The 19,068-nt window shown below is 37.2% G+C and overlaps 1 protein-coding gene across 1 annotated transcript; it reads left to right on the forward strand.

Annotated features, from left to right (window-relative positions):
• The first annotated feature begins 7,946 nt into the window (after positions 1-7,946).
• LOC311301178 (uncharacterized protein) lies at positions 7,947-18,368 on the forward strand. Its single transcript, XM_084426104.1, has 2 exons — positions 7,947-8,325; positions 17,488-18,368. Exons 1-2 carry the CDS (start codon positions 7,970-7,972, stop codon positions 17,507-17,509), a joined length of 378 nt encoding a protein of 125 aa, XP_084282230.1. The 5' UTR covers positions 7,947-7,969; the 3' UTR covers positions 17,510-18,368.
• Positions 18,369-19,068: the final 700 nt, after the last annotated feature.

Here is a 19,068-nt window from a genome sequence, read left to right on the forward strand (position 1 = left end):
CATTTTCTGTCCGACTGCATTTTTTTCAGGCAAAAATGGGTTTAAATGATTAATCTAAAAAGATTCTGCATATTTGTAGTACCTCTCCCATGTATGTACTCACTTTAACTTTTCAAAAACCTTTAGGCCTACTTATTTTGTTATTTTTTTTGTTATTTAAAGTGTCAAAACATCATGTGGTGCGACCATCCGGCCATAACTTCTGTTTTGAAAACATCTTTGAAATTACTCTGAATTTATTTTATTCAAATTTATATTCTGCACTATTTGGCATGATTTCCAAAATGTTTTGTAATCCTTTAAAAAAATTCAAAGCATTTGCATTTATATTTCCATCATAATATACAAACAAACTTTGTCCGATGATGTCTATTTTATGAAATATCATGTGGCGCGACCATCAAAGAACAACCATTTTGGGACTTGTATGTTGAAAACTATTCAAACACCGGAAGTTACATCATAAACCAATTTACCAAGGACCCATGGAAGCAGCAAGCAGGTTTGTAATTCTCTCAAATTGGAAAAAAAATAAACCTTTGTAATGGTTGGTATGTAGTTGCCAAATTTGGATGTCATGTGGTATGACCTCCAAAAAAAATGTAATATTAAAGTTATTTCTACAAATATATATTTTTATTATAAATTTCATAGTGACCTTTTGTGGCAAGCTAGCTTGTTTTGTTTAGGTGGCCAATTCTGTGCCTGTAAATTATGACTGAATTTGAAAATATCATGTGGTGCGACCAAATATCATGTGGTGCGACCACTGCAGACTGTTTTCAATGATAGATATATGTCCTAGATTGGCAGTTTTATGCTTTTATATTCAAACGACGGTTTATATAAAAAAAGTACTTTACTTTAGTATCATTTGGAATAGATTTTTATGCAATTTGGGATTTTTTATATATATTTCAGACAGTTTATGTTCACTCTTTGTACAATATGAGAAAAATGCAAAATAAATAAAAAATAGAGCATGTAATTTCAGTTTAGTAATACTGCATTTATTTGTAGTGTATTTATTATTGCCTATTCATTTATTTAAAACTATTTTAATCTATTTTACCAGATGCCACTGCCTGCCAAGCGAAAAAATTCTTACCCTGCAGCAAGAGCAGAGTACCTTGATAGGAGAAGACTGAAATATTATTACAGTTTAAAATATCTGTTTTCTATGTGAATATATAGTAAACTGTAATTTATTCCTGTGATCAAAGCTGAATTTTCAGCATCATTACTCCAGTCTTCAGTGTCACATGATCCTTCAGAAATCAATCTAACATGTAACCCTAGACCACAAAACCACTCAATGGGTCAATGTCATATGGGTAAATTTTTGGAAATTGAGATTTATACATCATATGAAAGCTGAACAAATAAGCTTTCAATTGATGTATGATTTGTTAAGATAGAACAATATTTGGCTGATACAGATACAACTGAAAATCTGGAATCTGAGGGTGCTACAAAATCGAAACATTGAGAAAATCGCCTTTAAAGTTGTCCATTTATGTTTGCGATATTGCTTTAGTCACTCACAAAAATAAATGTTTATAAATTTATGGTAGGACATTTACAAAATATAAAACATCTTTATTTAATATCCTAATGATGTTTGGAATAAAAGAAAAAATCGATAATTTTGACCCATACAATGTATTGTTGGCTATTGCCACAAATACATAGTTCCCACATGACGTCACAACATACGGGCATTTGTCGACCCGGCGCCATTTCTGAGGGCAAAACATTAGAAGAAGCTAATTCGAGTTAATTTCGTGATAAAAAGTGAAAATGGTCATCTCCAAATCGTGCCGGAGGTTCAGTTTAAAAATTTGGATTTAACACATTCATGAATGTGAGAAGACGATGCTTTTGTCAGACCAACGATGGAGGTTATGGCTGGCGAGGATAAACAGGAAAGAAACTCCCTCAAAACATGCAAGAATTTGTTGTTTTATTATTGCGAGTGTACACAAATATAAGTTAACACTTTGCAGTTTGAATTAGGGCTGGGTAAAAAATATCGATTTCTTGATTTTAATCGATTCACATTTGTACGAAACGATATCGATTCCTAAATCCCAAGAATCGATTAGTCATCCTGTTTTCATTTGATGAATGAATTGTTGCGCTCATCCTATAAAATAAATCGCAATAATATTTGTGCTTTGATATTATTGATATGAAACGAAGTCTCAGATTTCAAATTACGCCCATTTTCTTACTATATTCAAAAACATAATTACCGTTTTGGCGCTGTTGCGTGAGATCGCTCTGGCACAGCTCAAGAGAAGCAGCAGCACGGAGCGCACATGACCTTCTCTTCCGCCTTAATAACACCAGTTACAGCGCGAAATAAACATGAAAGAGCATCTGAAAGTGTGTTAAAAGATAGAGTAGCCTACAACTTATCGAAGTCCGTATCATGCCACATGTAATCGCTCAATCAGTGTTTCAACCGTGGAAAGACGTTAGTAAACAATGCCATGTAACGTCACGTGACATTTACCTCAGAAAAAACATCCAGTGATCAAACTCGTTAGTCAGCTAGAAAAATTTACTCTAGATAGGAGCATTTTGTTAAATATATGCACCATATTACAAATTCATTGTAATTTTTTTTATGTTCTTCAATATTTAATGCATGTTTGAATAAATCTGGAAAGTTTTTTATGACAGCAACCATTTAAATTGTTATATAATTTCATATAACTTTATAATTATAAAAATAAGTGTATTTTAAGTGTTTGTAAACAAATCAGTTAATTTTTACCTTCAATATTATAGTAGGCTAATGAAGCTACAACTGACTCCCATAGTTTAATAGTTAAGAGATTTGTTTTCCTTGAGAAAATTAGCAATGTATTGTACCTGATATCCAAAATAATCGATATTGAATCGAATCGAATCGTAATCGAAATCGAATCGAATTGTTAGCTTGTGAATCGAAATCGAATCGAATTGTGAAATTTGTGTCAATACCCAGCCCTAGTTTGAATGATGTCCTGTATGTACAAAATGACGAGGTATTAAAAACATATAAACAACATTGTTTCTACTGTTCGATCGCGCCCGCGACTCTCTCTCTCACACACACAGACTGACGCACACACACACATTCCAGCCTTGCAATCAGATTATGTCCCTAAAGAACCTGCGTATAAAGTAACGTTAGTTCCGCATTAACTGTTAACGTTACATTAATTATTTTGCACGCGAGTTTTATTTATTTTCATACCGTGTATATTAATATTCATATTTCCAGGCTCGGAATTGCTCACATGTGTTAAAACTCCTAGCCAATACCAGATAATGGTAAACATGGATAATACTGTATCTGAGGCAAAGCTGCAAAATCAGTGCTCAGTTTAGCGCATGCGGATCCACACCATTTATGACTAAAATTTCGCATTGTACCTCTCTCTGTCTTGTGTTAATAGTCTCTTTATAATCTCTGTCACTTTGTCCCTTCATGATTTTCGTAACGTTATAAAGAGAAAGAAATATTCGAAATTTGCTTGTAAAACCTTGTAAACACAGCACTGCAGCTTATGCCCTCAAAGATGGCGTCTCCGGGGAGGTCACGTGACATGAATTGACATGAATTTTTTATATGTCAGGATTATTTGATGAATAGAAAGTTCAAAAGAACAGCATTTCTTTGAAATAGAATCTTTCGTAACATTATAGCCTGCGCCTGAAAGTGACACTGTATGTGTCCTTGATTATTAAAAGTATTAATTACTTAAAAAAAAACCTATTGACCCGCAATGTTAACTGTATACAATACTTTTATGAAATAATTTATATCTATAACATTATTATTTGTTAGAAAGAAATTCTAAGTCAAGTTAAATTAAATGGTGCACTTGTTTGTGATGTGATTTTTATAAAAAAAAGTTTATTAAATGTTTATGTTCAGGAAAATTCTGTGAAATTTGTATAAAATCTGGTTTAAATAAAAAAAAGTGTATAAAATGTATTGTTCATTGATCTCTTTAAATAGATTAACTATATAAGGTCTTCGTGTCATTTGGAGCGACCACTTATCATGTGGTCTCATTTTTTGAGATAGGAATTTTGGGTTTTCATGAGCTGTATGCCAAAATCATCAGTATTAAAACAATAAAAGACCTGAAATATTTCAGTTGGTGTGCAATGAATCTAAAATATATGAAAGTTTAATTTTTATCATTATATTATGGAAAATAATGAACTTTATCACAATATGCTAATTTTTTGAGAAGGACCTGTACAGTCTATGCTACAGTTTGTGTAAAAACTGAGACAAAGGATTGAGCTTATTTTCTTGTCTTCCCATCATGCAGTAGAAAGAGCCCAAATGATGTCAGTTCCTGTGTGTCACAGTTTTAAGAAATGCTCTGTTTTTAAAAGGAGGAAAATCATGTCAAAAGAAACAGAGTTGAGTGAAACATGTACTGTAGGACATGGGTAATGCTAAACGCTTGTGTTATTTCTCACAGGGTAATTCACTTGAGCTTGTGTTTCTGGTGTCCCACTTTCACATGCGCATGAATGGAAGTCAGTGCAAGGAAAAGTCTAGTGTGCACGTCCAATAAATATCAATCTCAAAGTTGGTGTCAAAATATGGCATTATTGTATATTTTAATGTTAACCCTCAGAAGTCGGCAATCACGCCGGCGTGATCTGCTCGCTTTTTTCCTTATGAGTTGAATTGAGAACCTAAATATTTTTTTGACTTTGATTTTACAAAACAAGTTTCATACATCAATCGATTCTGTTAAATGTGTATTCTTTTTGTGTATACTCACAATAAAAACAATGTGTTGTGCTTTTTGCCAAATAAAGAAAAATAAACACGAGGCGAGTTCTGCCTTCTCTCTGCCAGTGTAGTCCATTCTGAAACGTGTCCGAAAATGAACAATAACCAAGCGAATACTCAGTCAAACAGGCATACAGACACACAGGCATGAAGCTTGAATTCTCTTCTTTTAAATGAAGTAATTTATATAAAAAACAAATATTCTCATCTTGTGAAATCTGTATTAAAAGAGAGCGATTCCAGTCGAGCTAATTACAGCTGATTCAGATGTAATGTGACTCCACCCACGGAGAGCGCGCGCTATTCAAACGCAAATGGCTGAGGCAATCCTGTGAACGTCCCCCGTATCAGCTCGAGAAAACACACAAGTTTATTCAGATCATTACTTGTTTACACCATCTTGCAGCGCTGTGAGGAATAATAATAATAATGGAAAATGTCCCTCAGAAGTGTGGGTATATCGAGGAGCGAGCTGAGGTCAGAGCTTTCACACTGCACGCGGTTGCGGTCCGTTTATCCCTTCCAGTTGCGGTGCATAGGCTATACAGCAGTGCAGAGATCGTTTCCGCACTGAGTCTATTTGTGCTGCTGCACGCGCTGAATTAAAGTGACAGTGCATGTTTCGTGGTCAAAATGAACACAGACATGTGTCACTCACACACACATGAAAATGTAGTAATTTCACCATAAATGCGTTTAATTAAATAAATTGTAGTAATCTCACCATAAATGTATTTAATTTAATTCTACTATTTTTCACAGTCATCTTTTTTACTTTAAGACCGGGGTAAAGCAAGGAAAACTACAATTTACCTCAACAACAAGGCGACATAATGAACAACACTCATCTCATTCGTGGCGGTGGAAAAACTATTTCTTTGTGACATGCAATTATTTACTGTATTCTCAATAAAAGGCTAATTATTATTTTATTTTTTTGTTGATTTATTTGAAACTTAATAGATATCATGTAAAAATCTAGTATTGAATCGAATCGTATCGCGGGGAATTCTGAAGTATCGAAAATAATCGAATCGTTGGCTTAAGAAATCGGTATCGTATCGAATCGTCATGTAGGCTCCAATTTACACCCCTAACACTTTTTACTGTACTGTATACTATTTTTGTCAAAAATAGTCATCAACTAAGATGTTAGCTGTTCCAATGTTGACTATATTCAAACTAATGAATACATAGATAAAATGTAGGCCTATAATCATTTTTTTTTACAAAGAAAGAGTACACTTGAAATATTGTTGAAATTGTAATTATTGTTGTAATTGTAACCTTTTCAATAAAATAGCAAAAGATATTTACAAGATAGATGTAAGCAAAATCTTAAATGGTCAATATAAGTCTTCTTCTAAATATATCTTTTGTCCTTGCATTTTGGCTCAGTCAGTGTCACACCTGAATGAATGGCTCATCATTATGCAGAGTGGGTGGGACATTGTATTCTCAGGTGTAAACCACTCCTCGTTCACGCCCCCCTCGCATAGTGGCTTTCCAAAGCAAAACCTGTTTTACATCAATTTAAATCAATGTATGGTTTTATATGAACGATAAAGCAAGACTATTTTCACAAAATTTTGAAGAAAAAACTCTAGGCGAGGACATCCATTAGTCAAAAGTCTTATTGACACATATTTACTATGTTTTGTGGCCTTATTTCAGAAATTTTAGTTTTTAGTTTTTTCAATATCCATGCATAAACATTATTCTCTCAAAAATGAAAACATGTACATACACGTGGCTCACATATTATGGTAGCCCTGTTTGTGCTTTATAGAGTGAATTTACACCTTTGCCATTAATATGTTTATAATCAACTGAAAAAAACACAAATGTCAGAGCATGTCAGAACATCTCAAGGGCCCAGAAAACCCCTCAGACTCCAGAGGGTTAATATCATGTTAGATAATTGTGTCATTTACCAAATATATGTGATAGTTCTTGCTAAAGAAACATGGGATTCGTGCCTATAATGTTTTAAAAATGATAATTGGAAGATAAATATTCCTCATTTTTGGAAAGTTTCAAAAACAGTATTTTATAGCAGTTGTCTACTTTCTACTATTACACCAGGGCTCACTTGCATGTCCTTTCACTTTATATTTCTCTCTTTGAATTATTTTGATGTACTGCAAATCAAATTAATAATTTTCTCTTTTGATTTCAGACCTGATGGAAGTAAAGGAGGAGAGTGAAGAACTGAGTGAAGTAAAGGAGGAACATCATGTCAATCCTGAAGGAAAACCATTGAGTCGCTCAGAGACTAAAAATATTTTTTTAAAGAAAATAGCCAAGAAATCTTTCACCTGCACTCAGTGTGGAATAAGTCTCACAACTAAACAAAGTCTTGAGATTCACATGAGGATCCACACTGGAGAGAAGCCGTTCACATGTGATCAATGTGGAAAAAGTTTCACATACAAACAACATCTTAAAGAACACATGAGAATTCACACTGGAGAGAAGCCGTTCACATGTGATCAGTGCGGCAAAACATTTCTTAGGGCATCACACCTGAAGAGACACCTGACAGTTCATATGAAGGAGAAGCCGCATTCATGTTCTGTGTGTGGAAAGAGTTTTTCAGTGCTGCAATATTTACATAAACATGAGAAAACTCACACCGGTGTGAGAGAGTACATGTGCTTTGAGTGTGAGAAGACTTTTATTACAGCGGACCGTTTAAAACGGCACCAGAGAATTCACACTGGAGAAAAACCTTACAAGTGTTCACACTGTGACAAGAGATTCAGTCACTTATCAACTCTGAAAAGACATGAGAGGATCCACACTGGAGAGAAGCCATACACGTGTGATCAATGTGGGAATTGTTTCACTAACAAAAATAAACTTGATGTTCACATGAGGATCCACACGGGAGAGAAGCCATTCATGTGTGATCGGTGTGAAAAGAGATTCTCATGCAAAAGTAATCTTAAGAATCACATGAGGATCCACACCGGAGTGAAGCCGTTCTCATGTGATCACTGCAGTAAAACATTTTTTAGTGCATCAAACCTGAAGTCACACCTGACAGTTCATACGAAGGAGAAGCCGTATTCATGTTCTGTGTGTGGAAAGAGTTTTTCTCTGCTGTCTAATTTACATAAGCATGAGAAAACTCACACTGGTGTAAGAGAGTACATGTGCTTTGAGTGTGAGAAGACTTTTACTACAGCGGACTGTTTAAAACGGCACCAGAGGATCCACACTGGAGAAAAACCTTACAAGTGTTCACACTGTGACAAGAGATTCAGTCGATCAGCAGAACTGAAAAGACATGAGATGATCCACACTGGAGAAAAACCCTACAAGTGTTCACACTGTGACAAGAGATTCAGTCTGTCAGCATCTCTGAAAACACATGAAAATACACACACTGGAGAGAAGCCGCACACGTGTGATCAGTGTGGAACGAATTTCTCTGATAAAACTCACCTGAAGCGACACATGAAGATCCATGCAGTGGAGAAACCACATCACCTCAGTCTGAGATCACGGTAAGTAGTTTATTTTCATGTGCTGAGCAACAAAGTCTCTTCTGTGTAACTTAGACACACATCCCCCTATAGGCTAGCCAAATCTCTCCTCTCCACCTATAGCTAGGATGACCAGACGTCCCGTTTTTCCCGGGACAGTCCCGTATTTCAACTCTAATTTTAGTGTCCCGACTTATTATGAAAAAAGCATGTTTTGTCCCGTATTTCATTGTAAATATATATTATTATTATTATTATTTTTTTATTTTTTTCTTCTGAGTGATAGCATGAGTACTCCTCTCATACGGAATAGCCTAATAAAACTAGCAAATCACCTCATAGCATATTTTAGAGGGGAAAAAAAATTCCATCCAATAAGAGAAGGCAGAAGGACAATTCCATCCAATCACAATTCCCTCTATCAATCTCAACTTGAGTGAAGGCGGAATCCGACGTCACAGTTAAGTGTAATGTATACGAGAGAAGACCACGGATAAGCTTAATTGACTCATTCAAGTGCAAAGATGTCAAAGAAGCGTTCCAGTACATTTAATGATGATCTTCAGAAAGAGTTTAAATTTCTCAAAAGAAAGTCACAATCAGAGGCAAGCAAATTAAGATGTGACATTTGCGGGGCTCGCTTTTCCATTGCTCATGGAGGCCGAGCCGACATTACACAGCATATGCACACAAAAAAGCACATGGACGCTGCTAAAAGTAAGTGTGCTACGCAGCGAATTTTTTGTGAAGCAAAGTTGCGAATCTGATAAAGTACATGCAAGTGAAGGACTTTTTGCATACCATTCTGTTATTCATGGCCATAGTTTTCAGTCAGCTGACTGCACTGCAAAAATGATTAAGAAATTGTATGATCCGAAATTTTCTTCAGCTCGCTCCAAATCTGAGGCTATAATATGCAACGTTCTTGGTCCTTTGTCAGAGGAAGAAGTGCAGCATGATTTGGACAAGTGCTCATTTGTCACATTAACTGTGTATGCATCCAACCACAAAGACATTAAATTGTTCCCTGTGCTTGTGCGATACTTCAAGCCACTAGAGGGAGTAAAGGTCAAGATAATAGAATTTTCATCTCTGCCAGGTGAGACATCAGATTTGCAAACTGCCTACATTTCCCATGTCATTGAAAAACATGGCCTAGCTCAGAAAATAGTTGCACTTTGTGCTGATAACACTAACACAAACTTTGGCGGTGTTAAAAGAGCTGGTAAAGGCAACATCTGGAGAAAGCTGCAAATGCAGCTAGGAAGGGATATTCTGGGCATTGGCTGTAGTGCACACATCATCCACAATACCCTGCAAACAGCAGTGGATTGCTTACCGATTGATTTGGACTGTTTTGCTGTGAAGGTATACAAATACTTTCATATCTATACAGTGCGCGTAAAGGAGCTCAAGGAGTTTTGTGACTTTGTACAGCTGGACTATCAGAAATTACTGCAGCATGGTAGCACACGTTTCCTCTCTCTTGGTCCATCTCTTGAACGAATTCTGCACCTTTTTGCCGGTCTATGTGCATACTTTCTTTCTCAGGAAAAGTGGCCAAAGTTTCTAAGAGACACATTCAGCAACCCTTGCACAAAACTTTGGCTTGGATTAGCACTTAAGCAAACTGCAGCTTTCCATCGTGCACTGGAGACAGTAGAGCAAGACAATATATCTGCCACAGAAGTGGCTTTGCACATATGTGATCTGAGAAATGTCTTGCAGGCCAGGCTGGAGGAATCATTTATTCCCTCTGACATCAAAACACAGTTAGACACCCTTGTTGAAGCTGGTGACATAAAAGCTGATGATTTTTATTGTGCAGTGAGAAGCTTTTACTCAGCATCAGTGGATTACCTTGATAATTGAAGCTGCTCACTGGAGAATACAAAAGAACTAGAGTGGGTCCTACTGAGAAGTGTTCCAGAATGGAGAGACATTCAGAGCAGCCACAGCCAATTCTACTCAAGAATCCCTGCTCTCACATCGGTTGACGAAACCATGCTCTTTGATGAGTGGGCCTGTGCCAAAAACATTGTCACTTGTCACCTCACTGAGTGGAACAAAAACGAGGTGGCTGTGTCTGATAGATGGACAGACGTATTTAGTGAGATGGGAGTGAGTCACTCAACTTTGCAGTCTTATCTTTGACTGTGGAGTTTGTTTTATGCCTGCCTGGTACATCTGCACCTGTGGAGCGTGTGTTCTCATTAATGAATGCATCATGGACAGATGAAAAATCTCGACTGAGTGTAACAACAATGAAGGCAATGCTTTTCGTACGAATTAATTTCGGACTTGACTGCTCCGCATTTTATGATAAACTCTTGAAAGACAAGCGCACGCTGGCAAAAATTGGTTCCAGTGAAAAATACAAAACGGCAACAGTGAATGATGCTGTTGCACCATCTTGTTCCCACTAATCTGCAATTTTATGTAAGTCTACATTTACTTTTTTACATAGCTAACAATATTATTAAGTGTAAATACTGGTATGTGTGCAGTAAGTGTTGTGGGTCTGTGGGCTCTGTGTCCGTCCCGTATTCCACAATGAGAAATCTGGTCACCCTACCTATAGCTGGTGTGTGGTGAGGACAGGGCATTTTGTTGATTGTTTGATATCTATTAACCCTCTGGGGTCTGAGGTGTTTTCTGGCCCTGGAGGTGTTCTGACATGCTCTGACATTTGTGCTTATTTCTGTTACTTGTGACATTTTCATGGCTAAAGTCTGATAACACTGTATTCAGCACAAACTCTGCTACAATAATATGTCAGCAGCATGTATGTAAAAGTTTGTAGTTTTGAGATAATGACATTTATGCGTGGTTTGTGAAAATACAAAAAACAATGTCACTGAAATAAGGCCTTTAATCCCATACTGATTATTTCTTCACAAGACTTTTGAAAATTGTATCATGTAGCCTAGAATATTTGCTCCAAAACTATGTGAAAATCACCCTGACTGCTCATTCAGAGAAGACAATATAAACATCCTGAATATTGATGGATTTTCACACCTGAGAAAGACAAAGACACTCCCTAATGGCCCTATTAGGAGCTATCAGGTCCTGTCATTCTGAGCAACCTTGCACAAAGAATGAGGAGATTTAAAAAAGAATGACTGTTTGATTGTTTTGGATTTATTTACAACACAACATAATCCAGAGATACACAACAAATGACAAAAAAGCATACTATTGAAAACAATGATCCAAAGACAGAGACCTTTGTGCCATTCCTAAAAGCATTATACATACCTTTCATTTCCAAGGTGTTTGATTTTCACTTTACCATGTTCATGTACAGAGACAGGATCTGATCCCTGTAAAAAAACACAAAAACACACACACACACAAAAAAAAAACTGTGTCAAGAGAAACTATAGGGCTGCACGATTTTGGGAATACATTTTAGATTTTCTGGTTAAAATTTTCATTTTAAAATTCACAGAGCACACACACACAAATACAAATGTTTCCAACAATATATAATGAACAGGTTTGTTGTGCCTTGTATGCATAGGCTACACGCAGTGCTGCATAAAATAATAATAATAATAATAACAACAATAACCTATAGCAGCCTATAAATCTTTCAAAAGCAACATTTCAGAGTAACAGCTACGCTAGATAAAAATATATTGATTATCATATATTACTTCAAATGTTTCCATTTGTTATGATGATATGAAATGAGATTGGAGTAAAGCCTAATGTTTGGTGCATTTTGCTTTTCAAACGCACAGCCCATTTTGAATATGAAACAATCAAACGCACAGCACGCTGCAAAATATGAAACATTATGGTTACCATATTAGGCTGTACATATCCATGTTTGAGCAGATATCCACAAACGGTGTTTAACAGTAAACACGGGTCTAAATATTATATGTACAATTTATCTAGCAACAGTTCAACTGCAATGTGAAGTTTATGCAACAATAACATTAACTAATATAATTAAGAATTTCTTACCTTACATCTTGTCTTCAAACCGCGTTCTTCTTCTTCTGAGGTAAATCCAATGTAAGCTCACAGAGTGTCTTCCAAACTCGACGAAAAGCAGAGACTGATGAAGTGTGGTGTTTTGTTTTTGAGGTAACGAGCGCATTCGCGTTCCATGTGAAGATTTGCATGTCAATCTCTTTTGCACGCGTGGGCGGGGTCAAATTAAAAATAATGAGCAAGCGCTTGAGAAACTGGACATCTTGTTGGTTTTATACAAATTATTTAAGCAGAGAATATTTGTTTTCAGTTTGAATGCGATCATTTAAAAGGTACACACTTAAATGTTTATAAAGATATATGGCTCATAAATGCGTGACAAGTATTCGCTGAGTTTTGTTTCCGTTTATAGACGTGCTCAAAAGTTCAGCGAGAAGGAGAGGCAGAAAGAGAAGGCCCTGTTTATTTTCTGTATTTTACAAAAGCACAATGTTTGTATTTGATTGTAAGTGGACACATACAAAAGTAGACATCTCACAGATTATTTTTTTCATTTCTTTTTTCTGTATGACCATAAATGACGGAGTAATTTAAGTTTATTGTACTACAATGTGAAGAAAATCCAGCAAAACGCACGGGCGCATTTGCCAACCCCAGAGGGTTAACTTGTTTTCAACCAACAGGAATGTCTAATTTGTCAGTTCAAATCAATGCAAAAAAACACAAATTCGCTCTCTGACAGTAGGTGGCGCTCATGTAAAGCAGAAATGCAGCACTATACAGGGCTCTAGACCGAGACTAAATGGTCACATTTTGCGAACTTTTTATAAGAGAGAGCTGCCATTTCTGCCGCATACGAGAAATATCACAAAGAAAACGAAAGCAGAATGAAACCACGCTACTCGTCTGAGCTGTCCAGAGCAAACAGTTTATCAGCTCGGAGCAATACTAGACAGCGGTTTACTCATGAGCCGATCTCGATCACGCAACAACATTACTACACAGCGCTGACAGATAGTTCACCCAAAAAGGAAAAATAACCCATGATTTACTCACTCTAAAGTCATCCTAAGTGTGTATGACCTTATGACCAGAGATGTCACGCAACACCTGAAATCCCCACACATTGAGCCTGGTCATCGACGACAGTACCTTGTCCCAATCGCCACAGCACAAAGACTATATTTCAGTCTGCATAGGTTGGCATATTCCCCCACACTCACACCACCAGTTCATGTTGGCTCTCATCCTCACGTCCTCAGGCTGTTGAGCGATCGCAACCTCCTCCTGTCGATCTATTTCCAAAGCGCGCAGCTCCTCTTCTCAAACTCTGGTTCATAGAGGTATGGTTCTGGATCTTGACTGTCTGAGAAGTCACCCTCTTCGTCTCTCACAAAATCCGCCATGTTCATCGCAATTCACTATGTCTACTGTAGGAAAAATAGCTGGCTACTTTTCACGCCGGTATGTTGACGGAAGTTTTCAGGTGTTGCGTAATATCTCTGCGCCCAAGTAAGTGCTTTGCCTGTGCTCCCCCCCCCCAATATAGTCCCAAGTCAATATCTGCCTAGGAAATCGCCTTATGTCAAGTCAAGTCAAGTCATCTTCATTTATATAGCGCTTTTAACAATGTAGATTGTTTCAAAGCAGCTTCACAGAGATAAACGTATAATTTAAGGTAACAGAGATTGTTTTGGCTTTATAGCGGTTCTTTGATAAAGTTATTTTCCAGCTAAAGTTAGTTTTGATTGATTCGCTTCCGTTGCAACGATATGTTATTAAATTATATTAGGGGCCACCAAGACGACACCATTCTCTCTACACGGACTTTAAAGGCACACTATGCAGCTTTCCGTTTTTGTCAAACGGCGACCCCTAGAGTCACTGTGGAGTACTTGTATTTAACGTTACTGTCGTAAATACCACTCACGCAGAGCCGTCTCTGCACTCATGACCTGATCCCTTCCGCCCTCTATACCGGTACCTTGTTCAGTAGGATGGAAGCTGTAATGAGTGGAAATAAGGTGTGACCCCTTTAAGAGCTGAGCGCACCCTGTTGAACTGTCAGCAGTCTGTGTTGTATGTGCACCTCGAACACCCCATGTATGCGGGTTATTTCAGTTTGATGCTCATTCTTATCCTACTTTTGTTTATCAAGTAAAGCTGTGGACGGTAGAACGGGTGATAGACAGTTACACGAGTTCGATTGGGGAATAAAGTGCAAGTTGTGAGATGTCAATCGCCTCCGTGAGTCTTTGAGGCTCCGGCGGTCCGCCGGCCCAAAGTTGCAAGGGTGGTTTTTCGTCTCACAGGCACTTGGGGGGTGCAAGACGACCACCATTCAACCCGAAAAAAGTCATATAACTATTCCAATGACTCAGAAGATGTTCGGTTAGGGTAAAAAAGTTACTTAGTTCAATTTTAAACGCGAACCTGTGAATAACGCTGATGGCGTTCACATGCACATTAAGAATTGGTTCTATAGTTATGTGCGTTTGAATATATGTGCGCAGGTTTGGAATTCCCTACAAACCAAGTCTAAACAAAGTACTGGTCTTTCCTGATAAATTTTGATACAGAATTTTATTTTATTTTGTCACTTCGGGGTAGGTACGCAAATTGAGTTTTCCCAACGACGATTTATCTGTAGAGTGAAGAGGGAGAGACTAGCTGGCACTTCAGCACTGCGTTGTCATCGGTTGGTCCTTCATCAGATCTGGATACGAATTTCTTTCGTCAGATCTGGATACGACCTGAATCCGACAGGCTGCAGAAAACCTTGGGATAAACAGAGACACTAAAATTAGCTTAGATGCCATTCTTCTTATGATGCAAGTTTTTTTTGTCCAATAATTAAAATTTGTTTTTTGGGGGGTTTTTTTTCCAGAATTTAGAAGTAGGAAATTACTAGTCATCCAATTTTTTTATATCAGCTATGCATTCTGTTAATTTTGTAAATTGGTAAGTTTCGTTAGGTTTGCTTTTTCTAATATCTTTGACAGAAAAGGTAGATTTGAGATCGGCCTGTAATTGACTAATTCTGTAGGATCCAGTTGCGTTTTTTTAACAAGCGGTTTAATCATAGCCAGCTTAAAGTTTTTTGGTACGTATCCTAGTGACAAAGACGAATTAATGATATTAAGAAGAGGATCTATGGGGTTAATCTTAGCATTCTGTTTTGCTGACAGCCATTCCCAGCATCTGGTTTTAGAGCGTAGCCTCACATCAATAGGGTTGAAAAATAAGCAGATCTAGCAGCTTTTAAAGCCTCTCTGTATGCAATTGAACTGTCTTTCCATGAAATGCGAAATACCTCTAGTTTTGTTTTCTTTTGTTTTCTAGTTTTGCGCTCCATTTTTCTGGCTGCTCTCTTAAGGGCCCGAGTGTGCTCGTTGTACCACGGCGTTGGACTATTTTCTTTAATCTTCTTTAAGCGCAACGGAGCAACTGTGTCTAAAGTGCTGGAAAAGAGAGAGTTAAGAGTTTCTGTCACAATATCTAGTTCTTCTAAGTTATCCGGGATGCTGAGATGATGAAACTGATCAGGAAGATTATTGATAAAGCAATCTTTAGTGGCAGAAGTGATAGGTCTAGCATATTTATAACAGGGAGTCGGCTTTGCAGCCTTGGCTAAATGAAGTTTACACGAGACTAGATAATGATCTGAGATGTCATCGCTCTGCTGCAGAATTTCAACGGCATCAACATCTATTCCATGTGATCATATTAGATCTAGAGTATGATTACGACGATGAGTAGGTCCTGACACGTGTTGTCTAACTCCAATAGAGTTAAGAATGTCTTTAAATGCCAAACCCAATGCATCTTTTTCATTATCGATGTGTATATTAAAATCACCAACAATTAGTACTTTATCTGCAGTCAATATTAATTCTGATAGAAAATCAGCAAATTCTTTGATAAAGTCTGTATGGTGCCCTGGTGGCCTGTATACAATAGCCAGCACAAATCTCAAACGTGATTTATACTATATATTTTTACATTAAGCACCAACACTTCAAAAGAATTATATTTAAAACTTGATTTCTTAGTGGATTTGAAAATATTAGACGTTTTAGACGAGGCTCATGTTTGTAACAGTAATCTTGCGTTGTGGGCTCATTTAGGCTTTCCTGTACCTCAAACAGTAGAGCGCTGGCGCTAGCAACGCCAAGGTCATGGGTTCGATTCCCAGGGAAAGCAAGAACTGACAAAATGTAAAATGTGTACCTTGAAAGCTTTAGATAAAAGTGTCTGCCAAATGCATAAATTTAAAGTAATGTAATCGTTTGGTTTTAGCCAGGTTTCTGTCAAACACGGCACATCTAGATTATAATCTGAAATCATATCATTAACAATGAGTGCTTTAGGAGTAAGGGATCAAATATTCAGCAACCCAAGCTTTATCATTTGCTCATCTGTATTATAGCTGTTTTTTATATTTTGAACATCAATTAAATTTTTAACCTTAGATGAGTTTAAACGTTTTTTGTATGTCCTAAATTCGGAGAACAGACACAGTCTCTATATGATGATATCTAGGTGAAAGAGGCTGTATGTGATGGGATTTATCTGACCTTGGTGACGTGAGGCCGCTAGCAGACGGTCGGTTTAGCCAGTCTGTCTGCTTCCTGACCTGAGCCCCAGGTTGTCATGTTTGAGCTCTAAGACTATGAGCCATATTACTAGAGAGAAGAGCAGCACCATCCCAGGAGGGATGAATACCATCTCTTTTCAACAGGTCAGGTTTGCCCCAAAAACTTAATCTGCATTGCTATTTGTACTCGTGAATACGTAGGCCACAAGAAGTAAATATATATATATATTTTTAAATCACATGCTAGCTGGCAACACAGGATTCCATTCATTATGCTAAGCTAAGCTAGCGGTAGCGCTGCCAAACTAAAACAATGCATGCACTGAGACAAAGATGCGTTTGCCCACCTGTCTAAATGTAGGAAAGGTTTGTTTTAAATAAACAGAGGAGTGTTCCTTTAAAAGTGTATTATAACAGTATATAACCTTCCTTATGTGTGATTTAAAGAAGAAGCTTACAAATAAATCATTTTTAACCTTAAATATTAGAATGATGTACCAACTGGGGTTCCTTATGGTTTACTTTACAGCATTAGTTGAGAGAGATTGTTTTCTTATGTACTGTACCTGATAGGCCCCAACTTAATCAATATGGAATCAGATTGTGTCAAATGTTTTTTTTTTTTTTTTTTTTCACAGGCCTTCACAGGGGAGAGACTAGTGGACACTTCAGGACTGCGCTGTCGTCGGGTCCAGGCGCAGGTCCTTCATCAGATCTGGATCCCGCGGACTGCGGTAAACCTCGGGATAAACAGAGAGACTAATATAAGCATAGACACCATTCTTCTCATGATGCAACGAGTACATCAGGATTTATAGGAAGTGTTCCCAGTTCCGGATGGCCTAATCTATGCAGCCTAACATTGAATTATAGAAGTCTATAAAGTGTTATGTGAATGCTAGGTCAAAGAGATGTGTGTGTGTTCCATCTTTAAAGACCACGGTAGTTAGAATTGTTTTCTGTTATTTAGTTGGAGAGTGATCACCACACATTGAATTCATTGTTTTTTTTTAGACAGCGTAGTTTATTTAAGGCGGCGTATACGCTGAAGATTTGGGGTTTTGTTTCTGCATTTTTCTTTTGATAGGTAGATTTAGAGGTTTGTTATGTTTTGATTATTTAATTGATTTGGTGACACTCTTGTTTTCTTGCTTTGTTTTCCTTTTATATTTTATAATTTTTCATGTTTTGTAACGTCATTCACACCTTTTCAAATTAAACGTTTTCAACATTTACTCTGGTATTCCTCGTTGTTTCTGCTACTTGCACACACGGCAACAGTGTCTCACGTAAGTGTCGCGCAATCATCCCGTTTACATCTTAAACACGTTTACATCTTAAACACATTTACATCTTAAACATGTAATCACAGACGGACTCGATGATGGTGGGATCAGATCATACCGGCTGTTGTCAGACTTCTTGGGGGGACTGGGATATTAACATGCTTTTAAGACTTTTGCACAGTACTGTATGTTTATATATGTAGCACGGTGGTCTTATGAGGCACAACATTAGTTCCTCCATATAGAGGAATTATAATAAAACCGATTGAAAAACAAAACCTTTGAGTCTCCTCGAGATATGGACCTATCATCCTACCACAGTGAAATAGATACTTTCATTCAGTGGTGTGACAAGAACTTTCTTGTGTTAAATGTAAAAAACACACAAGAAATGGTCCTTGACCCTAGAAGTGTATCTGAATACAAGTCTGTGATCATTGAAGACACAGTGACACAGCAAGTGACATCTTATAGATACCTGGGGGTTTATATGGACAAGGTTCTTTGTTGGAAGACACACATTGACAGTGTGTGCAAAAAGAAAAACACTGCAATTGTTGTTGTAAAATCATTTATTGAGAAAATGGTTTATAAAGAAAAATACCACACTGAATGTCAAGGTCATTTAGGCCCCGTTCACACTGCAGGCAAAAGTGGCCCAAATCTGATTTTTTTGGGGTCAAGTGTCCAGGTCAAACTTCTTCAGAGGTAGTGTGAACACTCAAATCTAGCCCAGATCTGATTTTTTCACATCAGATTTAGACCACATACATATGTGGTACTGAATCAGATCCAGATCTGATTTTTTTCAATGCGGCCGCAGTGTGAACAGCCAAAGCAGATTTGATGCGACTTTTATGTCAATCTACGTCGACATTTGTCACAATTATGCATCGGCGATGAAGCCCTAGACACAATAGACATAGACAGTAG

Source organism: Rutilus rutilus (genome assembly GCF_951802725.1).
Source record: "Rutilus rutilus genome assembly, chromosome: 1".
Taxonomy (NCBI): domain Eukaryota; kingdom Metazoa; phylum Chordata; class Actinopteri; order Cypriniformes; family Leuciscidae; genus Rutilus; species Rutilus rutilus.